The sequence below is a fragment of the Astyanax mexicanus genome, chromosome 2 (genome assembly GCF_023375975.1).
Source record: "Astyanax mexicanus isolate ESR-SI-001 chromosome 2, AstMex3_surface, whole genome shotgun sequence".
Classification (NCBI taxonomy): domain Eukaryota; kingdom Metazoa; phylum Chordata; class Actinopteri; order Characiformes; family Acestrorhamphidae; genus Astyanax; species Astyanax mexicanus.
The window spans coordinates 17042009-17061223 of NC_064409.1; the positions used below are offsets into that span (position 1 = coordinate 17042009).

Here is a 19215-nt window from a genome sequence, read left to right on the forward strand (position 1 = left end):
TTGCTGAGACACTATCGGTTAAAACATGGCGGTTGTACAAGAACTGTTCCTTTTCCATGTCTGCACCAACACTGTCCTTGTACATTTAATTCCATCAATAGTTTGAAAGCACACCTAACGAGAATTCATGCACAAACAAAAATTGCCCAAGAGTGTGAAAGCACACCAGCACTGTTGCAATGTCAGCATTGTGACTTTTCAGAGCCTTGTGCAGAAATAGATTTTATTGGTCACTTGCGAAGTAGACATCTGAAAGTAAATCAGAAAATTGATTGTCCTTACCAAGGTTGCCACTTCCAAACCAGTGTTTACTCAACTTTCAATTCGCATAGAAGTAAGCAACATGGCGAGCATGATGGTAGGACATTAAAGCCAGAAATAGTGTCTGTTATTAATGATACTAGTGACATGGATGATGCACAAGAACACATGTCTATCGCGAGTGTTCAGACTGACGATGATGAAGTAGAATCAAATGAAGTAGAACTACCAAATTTAGCACTTCAGTTAGAGCACAATTTAGCAGCTCTGTTTTTAAAGATGCAAAGTGTTTTTCAATTTCCAGAGAGTTCTGTACAAGAAGTGGTACAGCACTTGATTCAAATTCATCAGCTCTCCATGCCACTGTTGCACACATCAGTTTCAAATATTCTCAGGAAATCTTACCCAGATGTTGACGAGTCCCTTGTTAGAGAGGTTGTACGCACTGTCTCAGAAAGCAATGTCCTTTCAAAATGCTGTAGCACAGGTGGATCTTTATCAACAGTTAAAAGGAGGGCTTCCTATGTGTATCACAAATTTCCTTTGGTATTGCCAGTAGAATACATTATTTGTGGGGAAAAGAAACCAGCAACATATGTACCAATACAGCCAATGTTACAGAAACTGCTTAACAATCCAGATATATTGGATAAAGTACGCTCAGTAACAGAATGCACCCCAAATGTATACAAGTCTTATCATGATGGTTCATATTTTAAGGAAAATAGCCTGCTCAATACCCACACATTTAACATTGCTCTTGGACTGTATGTTGATGACTTTGAAGTAGCCAATCCATTAGGTACATCCAAAGTAAAGCACAAGATGTGTGCTGTGTACTGGGTTATTGCAAACATTCCTGCAAAATACAGGTCTACACTGCACTCAATTCAGCTTTGTCTCCTCTGTAATGCTGGTACAGTTAAAGAGTTTGGCTATGAAAAAGTACTGCAACCTCTTTTACAAGACCTAGTTCAGCTAGAGCAGAGTGGTTTATACATTGACCAGTTAGGAGTATCTGTCAAAGGAACAGTTTTGTATGTTGCAGCTGACAACCTTGGTGCTCACTCTCTTGCAGGATTCTTTGAGAATTTTATTGTTGAGAAGTTCTGCCGGTTTTGCTTGGCAAGCAGAGACGAGGTCCAGCACAAAGAGGTAAGTTCAGGATGCTTTGAACTTCGCACAAAAAAAACACACAATACACATGTTCAGGAGGTAAGGAAAGATCCTTCTTTAAGTACTCAATATGGGATAAAACGAGCCTGTCCACTCTCTGAGAGGTTGCAGAATTTCCATGTCGTTACAGGTTACCCACCAGACATTTTGCATGACTTTCTTGAGGGCATTGTTCCTGTTGAACTATCTCTTTGCCTTTCAGACATGATGGGCAAGAAGTACTTCACCTTTGAGCAGTTGAACCATACTATCAGAGCTTTCCCATACACTTTTTCTGACCGTACTAACAAACCTCAGCTGATCCTGAAGGGTTTTGCCAGGAAAGGGACAATAGGAGGTAATGGCCATGAAAATTGGACCTTACTGAGACTCCTTCCACTTTTAATTGGACATTATGTTCCAGAGAGAGAGAATGCATGGGAGATTCTGATGCTTCTGAAGGATATAGTTGAACTGACTGTTGCCTCACAACATACAGAGGAGTCCATCGATTACTTGAGTTGCAAAATATCAGAACACAGACAACTGTTACAGTCAACATTCCCTAATTTTAGACTGAGACCAAAGCACCATTTCATAGAGCACTATCCACATCTAATTAAAGCCTATGGTCCTCTCTCTGATGTTTGGACAATGCGGTTTGAGGGCAAACACAAATTTTTCAAAAAGGTCATACGTGAAGCTCAAAATTTCAAAAATATTGCTCTCACACTGGCTTCCAAACACCAGAAAATGATTGCATACCATCTAGACTCTAATTCATTTTTAAAGCTGTCTGTTGAAATGAATAAAGTCAAAACAGCACTGGTCACATCTTTTCCTGAGAGCATCCAGCAGGTGTTCCATCAAAGAGCCCCACAGCTAAGTACAGTGCTTGTAGCATCCTCTGTTGTGCTGGATGGAATTAAATACTGTGCAGATATGATGATCTCAGTGGGTTCATGCTCCGGTCTCCCTGAATTTAAACGGATTACTCAGATTGTAGCCCTTAACTCTGAGATTCTGTTTGTCTGTAAAATAATGACTGCATGGTATGTTGAACATACTCGGTCTTATGAATTGTGTGGTGAGCATGTCACTTCGTTTTGTGTGGTTGAGATGTCTGAGCTTAATGATATTTTCCCTCTTTCAGCTTATGTTGTTAATGGCAGGTTGATGGTGACACCAAAGCGTTATATTCTTTGCTGAATAACTTTTCATTATTTTGTTTTTCTTTTCCTTCTAGATGGCTTGTCATCAGAAGATTGTTCTGAGGGTTTTTCTCACAGAAGGTGATATTAGGAAAGTCACCCTACTTGAGAAGCCTGCTTCAGTTGGTGATTTGGTTGTCTGCCTTAAAGAAATTTTAGAGCTCCAGTACAACTTTTCCCTACAATTTGAAGATCCGGATTTTGACAGGGCACTTGTCAACCTAACAGACATGTCAGAACTCCAAGACAAAGCAACCATTCGAGTAATCCCTATGGTCGATCTCATGCCGGTTGATGCATGTGAGGTGTTGGACGACAGTGCAAGCACAGCAGATACAGTGATACTTCCCCCCTCATCCCTGGACAGAACAAAACAATGGCCAGAGACATTTGAGATACCAAACTTTCCAGTTGATATTGAGTATCGTTTGCGACAAGGTAACCTGGTGTACATGAATGATGGAACATGCCTCAAATTAACAAAGGAGCTAAAACATGGAATTCTAGAGAAACTGGCTGAAACTATCTTCGAGTTCAAAGCCTACCCAAATAATAATGAGTATGAGCAGGTAGCGGCTGCCCTAATAATGAAGCATCCTTGTCTTACGGAAAAGGGTTCGCACACCGGTTGGGCTGGATGGAAAAACAGCTTAAAATTTAAACTAGGAAATTACAGAACAAAGCGTCGAAAGGCAGGGTGTCCTGATGTGTCTGTGAATGGAGGGAAGCGTAGTTTGAATCACCCAGACCTTGAACCATCAAGAAAAAACATAAAGAAGCCAAAGAAATGTGAACTGAATTTCCTGCCAAGCTTTCCAGAGGGGCATGATCACTCCAGCCTTGAAGCAGCACGTAAAGTGTTGTTAGATGAGATGCAAAAGAGGACACCAAACGCATCAGTTTTGAAACAAAAAATGGATTTGACATTTGCTTTGAGACGCAAAGAAGTGGTGGAGTCAAAGCCTGTCATCAGAGATGTTGTTGAGCGCTGGCCTGCACTCTTCCTGGAGAATCAGGTGAGTTCCATCACTATGTACTTTCATTACACTGTACTGTTTATTATTTTTAATGTAAATCTGTATAGCTTTCAAAAACAAAATTGAGACTGATGTGCCAAAAGTAATGGAATAGGAACTAGTATCATGTAGAACCCCATCTAGAGCATCTAGGATGAGTCTAGACCAGTGGACCCAGTCCAGGCCATGAGGCATGACACAACACACCTCACACCTAGATGGAACAACTGCCAGTCTGCACAGTGACTCGTTGATAACTGGTGTAAATGGCTTTATGGGGTCTGTGCCACACAAGAACCCTCTCATCAGTCCCAAACAATTGGTACCATGACTCATCGGACAATGCCACATGTAGTCCTCTAAGGTCCAGTTAGAAACCTCATAAGCCCAGGTGAGGCCGTGTCCGGTATTGTGGTGTTAACAGAGATACTGTCGTAGGTCTTCTGCTCCCATATCCCAGGAAAGCTAATGAGAGCTGTTCTGACCTGTGCCCCACAACTTTGGAAATGGAGAACACTGGCCAGTGTTCAACCTCACTTATACAGCTGTCGCCTTTATAATCAACTTACATACTGCTGTCCCATGACATGTGACATGTCTGTGTACTTTATTGTGTTGACTTTAAGTAATGTTTACAAATTGTAAGGCATAATCATCTTTCTCTAACATTTCTCTAGCATTTTCTTTTACTGCATTTTGTTTTTTTTAGATCTACATGGAGTTCACCAGGATCGCTGGCAAGAATCTGAAACAGGACTTCTACAACAGCCTTGACAAATATAGTGCTCGTCTCCTGGACATTTTTAGGGCTAAAAGAGGACTTGCTGGACAACTAATGTCAGATTTCTTACAGCAAATCAATGTAAGTGAAAATTGACAGACCTTATAAGAGTACATTCATATTTGTATCATGTTTGTAATGTGATTTAAATTTTTCTTTTCCTCTAAAAGGCACTGCATCCAACTGAGGTACGTACCCTTATACTCAGAGGTCTCCCAGTCATCCTTGGAGATGATCCCCTCACTTTCTTCAAAGCATGTTTGGTAAGTAAATGCATTCTTTGCCAGCATACATGTAAAATGACCACTTGAGCTGAAAACAGACATTTTGAATTGAGAATAGCTTTACATACATTACAAACGTAAGCTCTCTGGACAAAAAAGGCCACAACAATGTTGAGCCACATTATGAATTGAGCATTTCAGCCAGATTTTGTGGATTTCTTCTCTGGCGTTTTTAGGAGTATGGAGATTTTGTGTGCCAATTCAGATGTGGGAATGCCTCCGAATGTCTATCATGCCAGTCAGTCATATTTGCAGCCCTATGAACACCAAAAATTGTCACCTTGGAATACAGGGACAATAATGTTATGTTCCTCTGTTAGATGGTGAGCATAAGGCAAAACCTGGTTGTCCAGGAACTCAATATGGATATTGTGTGGTACATTTACTGTCACCTCTACCAAAATACCAATGGGCCAATTTCTGCATAATTAAAAAACCTCCAGAACAACTAGCCTGAATGGCACCTTACACACAGTCCTCATTTCTGAGGTTTATAATGAAGATGATGCCTTAGCTCAGTGAGATAATAAGGAGATCTCCATTCTAATATTTCTTTTCTCTAAGGTAGACCAAGTAACTAAACTTCTTTTTGTCCCTTGTTTAGGAGTCTGACGATTATGATGCATTTGCTGATGTGCCAGTGGGGATTTTGGTAGTGGAGAAGGATGGTGTTCTTCAGCCCCCTAACTCTCTTCATTTGCACCCCTCCTCTGTTTGCATCATCCTTGAAGGAAATGTGGTGATGAATGGCCTCTGTGACCTTCCACAAGCAATGTGCATTCTCTTTGGACTAATTTATGCATTGCATCTGAACTACCCAAAATCACTCAAGTACACATTTGAGTTCATACAGCGCATACTGTTATCGTTAGGGCAGAATATCCTCAAACCTAAGATACAGTCACTGCTTAACCAGCTTGTTTAGGTGTACAGGAATTGGGTTGTGTGAGGGTGTACATGACCTTCTGGCTTCCTATGCCTATTCCTTATGTTTACATAATTGCCTAATAGTTTGCACTCTAAGCTGATCACAATTATTTTGGCTGATTGTTGTATTGTATTTATGTTTATATTGGATATCCATCAGACATTTAGGAGACAACAGGATGTTACTTTGGGGTGTTTTTGTTCAGTTGAGGCCAGTAAATAAATAGAAAATAAATTGCATTCAGTGAGGCAAGTCTTTAAATTTTATGTTCAGAGATCAGCATTAAGTAATGGTTGCTTGATAGCACAAGCTAGAGAGAAATGTAAGCTTGATTGGTTACACATTATTCTTTGTAATTGTAGACATTACTACAAACACAACATACAAGCATTGTTTCATTCATTTGTTCAAAAATGCTCTAAAAGACTTTCCTTTTTCCCTTGAAGGAATTGAATTACTGTTAACTGTTGCTTGATATATATGTATGTTGTATGTTGTTGTATGTATGCTTGTGACCAAAAATGCATGCCCACAGTCTCTCTTTCACTCTCTTGTCTCTTGTTTTAAGACATAAGCAATGTTTTGTGTTTTTTTATTAATTAATGTATTAATTAATTAATTAATGTATTTATTTATTTATGTTTTATGTGTTTTTTTTTATCAAAAGCACTGATTTGAAGAGACTGCATGTTTTAGTTCATCATTATTTCACGTTATGAGATGTCATTGGGAAAAATGTTTGACATTAAGTTTGAAATGTTCCCTGATGTCAAAGCATTATCAGCATATTGGTAATAAACAAGTTTACATAATTGAAATTTTGTCAATGATGTTCATTTACAATAATTTACAATAAAATTTTGAATATTAAAAATATTCCAAAACCATTTGTGAAGTATTAAGAACTTGAAATATTAATTATCAGTAGTTGATGGTACTTAATTGTTCACGTTCATTATAATTCCAATACCATTTGTAAAGTATTAAGAACTTGAAATATTAATTATCAGTAGTTGATGGTACTTTATTGTTCAAGTTAATTATAATTCTTATGGTTAGAGTCAACTTAATTTTTTAAGTAAAAGCAACTGTGAATTTGAGTAATATAAATTTTTTATTAGTTCACTTTACTTACATGAATGATTTCATTGAGTGAAGAGACCACATCTATATAACTCAATTATCTTAGTTTTGAGAGATGCCATTACTCAATTTTTTTGAGGCAACGAGTTACCTCTACTTTTTTGAGTAGATTCAACTTATTAGGGTTAACAGTGTGGTGGTAATAAACTAATCCATACATTAAGGTTGGGGTTGGGTTTGGACTAAGATTAAGGTTGGGGTTAGGTTTTGGGACTGAGGTTAAGGTTGGGTTTTGGATTAATATTAAGGTTGGGGTTAGGTTTTGGATTGAGGTTATGGTTAGGGTTAGGTTTTGGACTAAGGTTAAGGTTGGGGTTAGGTTTTGGGACTGAGGTTAAGGTTGGGTTTTGGATTAATATTAAGGTTGGGGTTAGGTTTTGGACTGAGGTTATGGTTAGGGTTAGGTTTTGGACTAAGGTTAAGGTTGGGGTTAGATTTTGGACTGAGGTTAAGATTAGGATTAGGTTTGCGACTGAGGTTAAGGTTGGTCTTAGATTTGGGACTGAGGTTAAGGTTCGGGTAGGATTTGGACTAAGGTTAACGTTAGGATTAAGTTTTGGACTGAGGTTAAGGCAAGGGTTAGGATTTGGACTGAGGTTAATGTTAGGATTAAGTTTTGGACTGAGGTTAATGTTAGGATTAAGTTTTGGACTGAGGTTAAGGTTAGGGTAAGGTGTGGGACTGAGGTTAAGGTTGGGGTTAGGATTTTGACTGAGGTCAAGGTTGGTGGTAGAATTTGGACTGAGTTTAAGGTTGGGGTTAGGATTTGGACTGAGATTAAGGCAGGCATTAGATTTTGGACAATAATTAAGATTTGTGTTTTGGATTAAGATTAAGGTTGGGGTTAGGTTTTGGACTGGGGTAAGATTGCAGTTAGATTTGGGACTGAAGTTAAGGCTGGGGTTAGATTTTAGATTGACGTTAAGTTTGGGGTTGGTTTTTGGACTGAGGTTAAGGATAGGGTTAGATTTTAGATTGAGGATTTGGATTGAGGTTAAGGTTGAGGTTAGATTTGGGACTGAGGTTAAGGTTGGGCTTGGGTTTTGGACTAAGATTAAGGCTGGAGTTAGGTTTTGGACAACAATTAAGACTGGGGTTAGGTTTTGGACTGAGGTTTACATTGGGGTTAGGTTTTGGACAATGGTTAAGTTTGGGGTTAGGTTTTGGACCAAGGCTAAGGTTAGGGTTGGGTTTGAGACTGAGATTAAGGCTGGGGTTAGGTTTTGGACTATGATTAAGGCTGGGGTTAGGTTTTGGAGTATGATTATGTCAGGGTAAGGTTTTAGACTGAGATTAAGGCTGGAGCAATCATGTCCTTTTGTTACTCCAACAAAAGTACTATAAATTCTTTAGTACACTTGAATTCAGAACAGTGAATGAACATGTGTCTAAATACTGTTGTCCATATAGTCTAGATGTATTTACTTGTCCAGTTCTGCTCCTCCACCGACTCATTTCTCATTTTGTACGTATTACATAAGTATTCCTGGAGAGCCAGATGTTGACGGGATGTCCTGTAACAGTGATATTTTGTGGGAGCCTTGGTCACGTTTCCAAACAACCAAACCAAGAAAGGATATGTTCCATTTCAGTGCCTCTCTCTCTCTCTCTCTCTCTCTCTCTCTCTCTCTCTCTCTTTCTCTCTCTCTTTCTCTCCCTCTCTTTCTTTCTGAATCACAGCTGACCAAATACGGCACTGTAGAGATAAGACCCCCCCCCCACACACCTTTTTCATTCTCTAAATCACCAAAACAGCAGATGGGCTTTATCACACATCTCTGTAAAAATGACACGTTCTGTCCCTGTCTGTAGAAAAAGGAGGTGAAAGGGCAAGGAAATGAACTCACATGTTGAGCTCCTATGACCCCCTCCCCTACACACATGCGCACACACACACACACACACACACTCATTTGGAAAATGAGAAAAAGTGCTCTTCATAATGTGTGCGTCCAGCACTAAGATCTGACAGCACTGGTTACCCTTATCAGCATTATCTCTCTCTCTCTCTCTCTCTCTCTTTCTCTCTCTCTTTTCTCAACCATATGTACTCCATCTCCATCGTTCACTCGCTCATGTTCCCACTATTAAAGCTCACAGGTCTACTATCACTAAAAGCTTATTAAAAGATCCTCTGGGACTCTGCTGCCACAGATACAACTCACGTGCAGCATCCGAGTGCGTGAAGCATCACATAAAACACACTCTACTGCATTAAGGGATGTGAGAAAGTGCTATTTGTGCTATGCGGATGTGTGAGGGAGAAGAGAAGACCTATGGGAGGCGGGGAGGGGTGGCATTATACATCCCTAGCAATAGTGTTAAATTAGTGTTGGATTTTTTATTATACAGTAGTTTAATTAGATTTTATTTCATTGTGACTTTCTTCCTTTAATTCAGATAATTGAAATATTTTTTTATTGCTAGTTTTTATTTGTTATTCCTAACTTTAATTTAATTTTCATTAGCTCTAGTTCTAGTCATACTTTTGGTTATTTGTATTTGAGTAAGTATGGTGTAATAAAAACTTTATCCTGTTTTCTGTCTGTGTTTATTCCATGTCTCCACCCCTGTCTTCATCTCTCACCTGTGCTCACTTGTTCGTTTGTAGCTCCGCCCACTAGTTACCCGGTCCCAGGTGTTTTTTGTTTCCAGTTCCCTTCTATGTGTATAAATAGTCCTCTTTGTTCTGGCATTTCTTGTCTGTGGAAGTACCTTTATGTGTTTCTCAGTTTTTTGGTTCTTTTGGTTCAGACCTGAATTATGTTCCAGTGATTGGAAAATATAAGACTATAAAAATGCTGTTTTTTTCCTGTGAAGGACACAAAACAGGACCGTACAATTTTCATAGAAACTTCATATAAAAATGAAAACCAAGTAACTAAAATATTTCATTTCTTTTTAATGTCCATTGCATTAATTAGCATTTTTATTTCATATTTGATACTGAACTTTTATTTCCCAAACCATCCCTAAAGTGCTCTAAACAACATAAAATTAGCAAAAAGTACCTCTTAGTTTGCCTCGTTGGCTCTAGAGCTGCCATACTCTAACGTCTAAGTTGTTGTGTTTTTCAGTGCAGTGGGTTAAGCTACTGCTTCATTGTTTGGTACATTTTTCATTGAGTGGTTAATGGTTTATTCTGATGAACAACAGGCCTTAATTATGGATATGTGCTACAAACATTTAAAAATAAAATAAAATGATGTCCATTGTAAAAGACACAGGGTCTGAAAGGGTTAAAAAGTTACTTTTGAACAACCAACTGTCCAAAAAAGAATTTTCAGCTTGTCAACAAATGCATGTGTACAGCTATCCATGGGACCCCACTGAATTATATATCACAGGTGGGGAGAGCCCAAGAGCAACAAAAAAAGGACAATTCTTTTATTAAAGTCTATAAAAAAGCAAATTTGGAATATGATTAAAAACCACTGCTTTAAATGTATTAATCAGGGCTGTCTGAGAACTAGGTAGATGTGGCACTAATATATTAATGAAATTATATAATATTGATTAACACCTCTGTGTTAAATGCATTATAAATACCTCTGTATATGCCTGATTTTCCTGGTGTCCCAGTACTTGCGTTCATATGGTGCATATTAACCTTGCAGTAGCTCCAGTGCAACAAAATGTCATAACTGATTAACTACAAAGTAAAATAGTGTGAAATTGTGATTTTTGGCCTACAGTAACTATTGCTTTGAGTTCCATCTTACTGGTACATGTTCCCTGTTTTCATCCAAACCCAGGCACTGTCACTCTCACCACCTCGGCAGTGGAAAAACTTCACCCACGTCTTTCCAACACACGGCTCAGCCATTCCATTCCCACATTCTGTGGCATTTCATATTCCATCAGCCCATCACACTGCGGGGTTAATTCCAGCTGACTTAGTAATGGATCCCTGAGACACTGAGACACACTGATCTAACACAAAGAGCACGGCACTGGAAACACTGTTCTGCAATCCAGCTTAAAGTGATAGTTCAGAAAAAAATAATAATAAAAAAAACTATTAAATAAACTTTATATAAATATACCTTTAATAGACCTCTTGCAAAAAATAATCATATATTTTCACTGTAGACTTAATATATTTTTTTAATCAAAACAGCAACTTTACAGGAGAGAGGTAAAACCTTCTTAACTTTCAATGGAAAAATATATGTGGTTTGTTTTAGTTCATTTTAAAGAATTCCTATTGATCCATTCATCAACAAATATTGACACAGTGTAAGGGACAAGTTTAATTAATGTAATAAACTAAAAAATCTACATAATTACAAAGTTGATACCTGTTTTTCATTGGATAGTCCACGATATGGACTGTTTCTGTTTTCTCTGAGAATTTTTTTTTTTAATTAATAATCAAAACTGTGGTTTATTTAGAATTATATTTTCTCATCCACAAATACACTTAAAATTAAAGTAAATAAAATAACAGATTTCTCCTACATGTGAAAATGGTTGACATCTTGTTTATTGTTGGCAGGGCTCAAATAATGTGAACACTAAATTTTTAGGTAAAATATTGCTATATATTAGTGCATCTAAAAAATTTGAATATCACTGAAAAGATACTTTATTTCCGTAATTAAGTAATTTACTCTTTTCTTATGGCATACGCTGCCCTCCATGCTTATATGGTTTCTTACACTGTATAATATATTTATTTTATATCTGTGGACAAAAATGGGAGAGAGAGAGAGAGAGAGAGAGAGGGACAGAGAGAGAGAGAGAGGGAATGGGGTTCAGGTTGGAAGGCTTATACACTCTGACTCTCTGCATCATATACTTTCCTATTCTTGCAGTTCTGTCAAAAATAAGCTTTAATGTTAGACAGATATTGAATTATGAGAGATGTCAAACAACAATGCTGGTTAGACATCAAACTCCAAAATTGAACTTTAAGCCCCACCGTCAGGCATCAACATTAAACAGACCTTAAATTTTGGCTGAAATTAGTTTTACTGTTCGATCAAATACATCATTGCTCATACACCCATATCTATTAAAAATACTGTCAAGATCTGAATTTAAACAAATGTTGAATTTTGATTTAAAATCAAAGTCAAATTTTTGTAAAAAAAAAAAACAACAACAACATTGGGTTGATGTCAAGCTCTGAGTTTAAGCAGATGTTGAACTTTGGTGGAAAACCAAAGACACATATCTGTCAAAAACCAACACTGGGTTGATGTCAGACTCAACTTTTAAACAGATGTTGATATTTGGTTAAGAATCAAAGTTGCATATATTTCTCAAAAAAACAACATTGAGTTGATGTCAAGCTCTGAATTTATTCAGTTGTTAAAATTTGGTTAAAAATCAAAGTTGCATATCTGTCAAAAACCAAACACTAAGTCGATGTCAAGCTCTGAATTTAAACAGATGTTGAATTTTGGTTGAGAATCAAAGTCGCATATCTGTCAAAAACAACATTGAGTTAATGTCAAGTTTCAACATTAGACAGATGTTTTGTCCCTGAGCAACATAGCTTAAAACCAATGTTAGACATTACTACTATGTGGACATTAACATTGTGAACATTACCAGATTACCACAATTTAAATCATGTTGAAATTTAATTTAAAGAAAATTTGATCAGCAGCAGTCATTAATATTCCACTTTAAATTGATGCTGTTATTAAACATTGTGCTGACATTGAATTCTGGTCACCTGAATTTGGTTATAATCTACATTCAGCCAGATGATCCATGATCTATTATACACTAAGGAAGTATATAAAACATTTAAAGGGCTCCTTTTGCTAAAGGTAGTGGTTCTGGATGCTGTTAAGAGAAGTGAGCAGTTAAAAGTGTGTGATGATGTCAGGGGTCTAATGGTGGTCTTTCTAAATGTCAGAAGAAATGATGAGGTGAGGGTTGAAGGTCAGTGGTGTTTAAAGATATTTAAAGGACAAAGTGTGCTGCACAGGGGGCAGCGGGGGCATGTCAGGTGTGTGTGTGTGTGTGTGTGTGTGTGTGCAGAGACTGTGTGCACGTGACTGTGGAGGTGAGATGAAGAGGGCTTATACTGCTGCGCTCCTCCATCTCTCTCTCTCTTTTCTCTCTCTCTCTGTTTAGACAGGTGATGAATTATTCAGCGTGTTGCACTGCGGGCTTCCCCTCACTCACCCCTTCACTCCATCCCTCCATCTCTCTCTTCCTTCGCCATTTTGCTGCTCTCTTTCGTTCAAATATATCGGTGCTTCTTTCCATGTAGGTTTAGCAGAAGTATGTGAGTATGAGTGTGTGACAGACAGAAAGAGAGAGAGAGAGAGAGAGAGAGAGAGAGAGAGAGATCATCCCTTCTGTTTAACATGCGCAAAGCGTTTCTGCAGGGAATTCTGGGGGAGTTCAGAGTCTACACACTCACACACACACACCCAGTGAGGGGGCGCGGCACACACACACAGCAGCAGCAGGGCTCTCCCGCTCCTTTCATGGCAAAGCCCCTCCCACTTCACCGTGGAAACGCTGCCCACATCATCTCAGCTCTTCTGATCCAGACAATCCCCCACCCCTTACCTCCATCCTCTCATCCACCTCACTCCTCTCTTCTTCTCTTCCTCTGTCTCTTCTTTTCTACCTCCCTTCACATCTGTTCTCTCTCCATTCTTTATCTTTCTTCTTTTCTATTATTTTCTATTACACTTCCCTCTATTTTTTCTTCTTTTCTTTTCTCTCCCCTTCTCTTCTCTTCTCTCCATTCTTTTCTCTTATCTTCTCTTCTATCCTGTCCATTCTCTTCTCTTCTCTCCCCTCCATTCTCTTCTCTTCTCTTCTTTCCCCTGCTTTCTCTTCTCTTCTTTTCTCTTCTCTCCATTCTCTTCTCTTCACTTCTATCCCCCCACTCTCTTCTTTTCTCTTCTCTTCTCTCCATTCTCTTCTCTTCTTCACTCCTTTTTTCCTGTCCTCTTGTATTGTCTTCTTCCTACAGACATATTGTATCTCTCATCTCTTCTTTTTTCTTTTCACTCCTTTTTCTGTTATCTTGTATTGTCTTCTTCCTACACTCATATTGTATCTTTCTTCTCTTCTCTTATTCACTCCTTTTTTCCGTTCTCTTCTCCCCCTTCTCTTCTATCCTCTCCATTCATTTTTTGTATTGTCTTCTTCCTACACTCATATTATATCTCTCTTCTCTTCTCTTCTCTTCTTGTAATTTCTCTTTTTTTGTCATAGCTTTGTCTTTTTCTCTTCTCCAACCTTACATCTCTCCTCTTCTCTTTTCCTTGTTTGTCATCACTTCTCCCATCTTCTTCTCTCACCCCCTCTATTCTCTTTTCTTCTCATCTCTTCTCATCTCCTCTGTTCTTCTATCTATTGCTGTCTTACATATTTTCTCTTCTTACCTTTTATTTAGCAGATTTACTGATTTAAGGCAGGGTCTCACATTGTCTCCACCTGGAATTAAACGAAACATTAATTAAACTGGACTTTTTACGCTCCTTGAGTTCATCATTCAAATCCCAAACTCAAACCCTGACCTCGGCCCTGACCCCAAAGCTGCTGATAATCAATGGAGCTTCACCAGAGGGTCATTTGAACATGTGTGGATGAGCTGTAGAGGAGCATCAATAATGTGGAGCCTTTATTTCATTCTTTCCTTTCATCTGCCTGTTATTGTTCTCTCCTCCGCTTTCATCACGTTTCTACCCTGTCTTCACCTCCTAACTCCACCCTGATCCCCATCCCTTAACCTTCCCCTTCTGGCCCACTCAGCCCTGTCACAACCCGAGCGGAGATGAGGCCGAGAAGAGGATAAAGAGAATGACACACATCTGCAGTAACATCACAGCTGATTCAGAGCAAGAGAGAGAGAGAGAGAGAGACTAATAGATGCTTTTTGAGTTGAAGGATTGAGTGTATAGGGGTCTGATCTCTGAATAGTTTAATTAGATTAGGATTCTTGGGGAAATGATTCATCGCTTCATGAAATTTCACCATCATTTAATTGAATTTTTTTCATGCACTTCAGACTTTTAGATTAGCTATTTTTACAGGCCAATACGCCAAATTGGAAAGTCTCCGGAAATGTGTTTTCAAGCATGTTAAACTGAAACAACCCAGTCAATAACACTGACTATCTGGTTACAGTTGCATCTGTCAAGGGGTGGGATTAACATTTTAGGCATCAAGTGAACAGTCAGCATCAGTCATTCGCATCACATATGGTACATAAGGTGGAAAGAAATTGTAATCTCATAGTCCAGTTTCACCAGAGAGCAACTATTATGTAGATACAATAAAATAAAATAAGAATAAAATATAAAATAAAGGATAGAATACATAGGATAGATGAATATACATCACATGAATTGGAAAGTAGGGAAAGGAGTAAGATGTGCATTATTATTTTAGGTGAAGTTACGTGTTTAACAACCTGTTAAACTTACACAACAATGCAGGAAATGGCATCAGAAGCATCAAAAATGCTTTAGATGCTCATGAACCAATCTATTTTACAGGGGTTGGACAATTAAACTGAAACACCAGGTTTTAGACCACAATAATTTATTGTGGAAACAGGAGAGTTGAGGTGCACATTGAAATTTGCCGTAATTTTGCCAGCCGTGGTTCTATGTTTTTTGGATACAATCCGGGTTAGCACCCAAACATCCCTTTCAAACAGCTTCCTCTTGCATCCACAGTTAATCCTGTTGGATGTGCTTCTTCCTTCTTGGTGGTGCGCATGCTGACATTACCCTGGATACCGTGGCTCTTGATACATCACAAAGACTTGCTGTCTTGATCACAGGTGTGCCAGCAAGACGTGCATTAACTATTCTTTCTCTTTTGAACTCTGGTATATCATACATAATATCGTGTGCATTGCAATATATCTTGAGCCGAACTGTACTCTTACCCTGCTAATTGAACCTTCACACTTTGCTCTTACTGGTGCAATAATGTGCAATTAATGAAGATTGGCCACCAGGCTGGTCTAATTTAGCCATGAAACCTCCCACACTAAAATGACAGGTGTTTTAGTTTCATTGCCCAACCCCTGTATATGGACTGATGTTTTAAAAAGAAAACGAACAAAAAAAACCCTTTTTTTTCCATAAAAAACAGCTTACATCCACACCCACCTACTGATGGTAAACTCAAAATAAAGGTACCTTCCCAGAGGTCTGCATCGCTCACTACCTGGAAGGGACAGTTCCAGTAAACACACAGTAAGAATAGGGCTGAGCCACAGATCCAGGCAGCAGTGGGAAGTTCAGTAAATCAAGCAGAGTGGCCAGGCCTTCCCTGAACGCAGCTGATCCGATAGCAGTGACCACGCTTACGGGAACTGCAGAAGACGATGAGCGCAGCAGGGCCATCAAACGCCAGCAAGCGCTCGCAGAGGTCACACTGCTCACACACACCCACCATTTCCAGCCTTCCGGCAAACCCTCGCCGGCGACGTGGACAGATTACTGATCAGAAATGATGTGTGGGTTGTGATGAGCAGCAGCACGGAGGAGAGAGGTGGAGTGGAGTGGAGTGATTCACCAGACCGTCTGAAGATGCTTCTAATGAAATACACAAGTGTACATCTGTGTGTGTAGTACTGAAGTGTGTGTGTGTGTATTTGAGCATGGTGTGTGTGTGTGTGTGTGTGTGTTTAAATATTCTGCAGGCAGGTGTTTCCCGGTATCGCAGCGACACACTGCCTCCGTGTTTGGAATTCTGGAGGAATGCCTTCTCGGCGGAGCGAGTCGGTTGCCAATGGCAACCCCCGCTCCAGTGTCTGCCTATGCCTTGCTTGGGGTAGTGCACTGCATCCCAGTGTCTGCATGTGTGTGTGACCAGTGTATGGTGGGTGGGGGGTGTGTTCCGTGCAAACCAATCAGCGGCTTAGATGGACCTGGAACACTGATATTAACCAAGTTACACAATGTGCTGTTTTCCAGAAAGCCTGTGGTGGAACAGATAAACACAAACACACACACACACACACACACACATATACACACTCTGTTCCTCGTCTGATTTACAGGTGTGACAAGTAAAAATATTTTAAAATTTGCTTCTTTTTTTATTAAATAAATTTTCATTTCTCTCCAATCTTAACAGTCAATTATTTTATTCTTAATTAGAAAAAAAAATCACCCTATCACTAGTAATTCCCCAACACTAGGAGAGTGCAAACTATAGTGCATGCCTCTTCTCGTACATGTGAAGTCATCCATTTCCACTTTTCCAACTGCAACCAACGCAACATCACTTATGTAGCAAATGCACCCAGAAGAAAGTGCTGGATCCCAAGCTCTGATACATCAGCTAATATAGGGTGACCAAACGTCCGTATTTCCCGGGACATGTCCGTATTTCACCTTCTGTCCCTGTTTCTTTTTCCAGAAAGTGAGGAAATGTCCTGGTTTTTAAATTACCTTTATTGGACCAGAGAGCAGTAGACAGCGTGACTGTTAGCGTGGAGCCCTCCCTCCCACCCTTCCGGTGCAGTCTCACAGTAAGAGCACACACACAACGCTCCACCCCTCAATCACCCCCCCCCAACCCCCCTCCCCCCCCACGCTACCAAGTGTCCTGGTTTACCCAAATGAAAATATGGTCACCCTAGCTAATGGCTAACTAGAAGTGATGTTGGTAGATAACACCATCTACCCACCCAGTACCCCTTAGAGAGAGCATGGCCTACTCTGCTCTCTCTCGGACTCAGCATGTCCCAGGATTTAAATCAGTGATCCACAGATCATAATAACCGCACAGAGGGATAATTTGAAAATATTTTTACAGCATATTTGCAGTAAATATTGTTGTGCTAAACCAATGCTAGCCTTAAAAAAGTGCTAAAATGGTTTTCAGTATAATCTATAGGTATCACATCAGGTTGCAGTAATACAGTCAATATCCTTTGCGATCTTTATCACACACAAGCGTTTGCGATAACTGGCAATGAGTCTTTAGCATCTCTGTGGAGGAATCTGGATCATTGTCCTGTTGCAGAACCCAAGCACGCCTGAGCTTAAGGTCACAAACTGCTGGGCGGCTATTCCCTTCTTGGCTCCATCAATTACAGCAAGTTGTCCAGGTGCAGGTTATCTTTGTCTGATATTAAAGTTTGGTTGATGATCTGAAAAATGTAAGTATGACAAGAAAGCAAAAACAAAAGAAATCTGTCATGTATCATCATGAAAAAATAAGGTGCATAATCTGATACACATAAATTGCACTTTTATATTGTACAGCTCATAAAGCTGTATACAAGCTTCAATTACACAATCAGACCAAATAATAAGTAAATGGAGCTGTATTGATAATATTTGCCATACAAACGAAATATGTATATATATAAATTGAATAACATAATATGATGCAACACATTTTTAGTAGAGTGTTTAGTTATGCAATTGATGTATTATTTGTTGATTTTGCAGTGAGGAAGTTACAGCTGTGCATATAAAGACCGAGTATTTTAAAATAGTCTAACCCCTTAACACCCTGGCCCGCCGGCGAGCCAGAAAAATGTAATATTTAATATTTGGCTGTGTTTATGAATAATTATAGGTTCAATATAGACTCCTAATATGCCATTTTAAAGCTTAAAATCTCTGCTTTTCGGTTATCTAGCCGGGTTTCGCTGCAGGACACTTGTGACACACTCGTGACACACACCCAACCCCCACAAGCACTTAGCCCACACTCTTACCTTCAAAATGCCTCCAAACTTAAAAAAAATCCATCAATCTAGTCGCCAGTAATACTCATTTATATCCAACCAGTGCTTGAAATAATTTGAGGCAGAAAAAAAATAATATAAAATTTAACGTGCCGAGTTCTGCCAGCTGAAAGAGGACCAGGGGGCGGGGAGAGAGCAAGAGATTTTCCTGAGGGCGGGGGAGCACTTTTAAAGAAACACCACACAATTCTCTTTCTATCAGGTCTTGCACATACAAAAAAATGTATTTTTGCAAAATGAATTATAGAATTGGTAGTTTTTATTCTTATAAAGTTTCCAGTCCTTTGGAGAAAGAAAATACCATTACAGCTTTAGATCACAATAATATCTAACCAGTAAAAGGGAGCAATTTATAATTTTATATGATGATTGTAAACACTGTATAGCGAAATGTAGAGCTTCCAAAACACTTCTTCCATATAAATATTTCATTTTATGGATCTGAAAATAAAAAATAGAAAATCTGAAGAGCGCCTAAAAATTTTCCTATTCATATTTTGCCCATTACATGTTCAATTGAATAATTAAAGTGCCTTAAATGAATTGTGTAAAGGCTTCTAAGTAATATTAATTCATAGAATTGCCTCTGACTTATTTAATAATAGAGTGAAAGGCCTTCAAATGTGAGTATGTAATTTCAGGCGGAAATTGGTAAAAATAGGCTTGGAGCTTAAGAGGCTAAACAATAAACAATATACAGGCACATTTTTGGGGCAGTTTAGTGTAGACGGT

At 38.9% G+C, this 19215-nt stretch overlaps 1 protein-coding gene across 1 annotated transcript; it reads left to right on the top strand.

Annotated features, from left to right (window-relative positions):
- Positions 1–2197: 2197 nt before the first annotated feature.
- Positions 2198–4682, top strand: LOC111197562 (uncharacterized). Its single transcript, XM_049475281.1, has 2 exons — positions 2198–4505; positions 4595–4682. Exon 1 carries the CDS (start codon positions 2663–2665, stop codon positions 3728–3730), a length of 1068 nt encoding a protein of 355 aa, XP_049331238.1. The 5' UTR covers positions 2198–2662; the 3' UTR covers positions 3731–4505; positions 4595–4682.
- The last annotated feature ends 14533 nt before the right edge of the window (positions 4683–19215 follow it).

What these genes read in the sequence shown, in the direction of transcription:
- LOC111197562 (XM_049475281.1), top strand. Translation starts at nt 2,663, where the DNA reads ATGGCTTGTCATCAGAAGATTGTTCTGAGGGTTTTTCTCACAGAAGGT.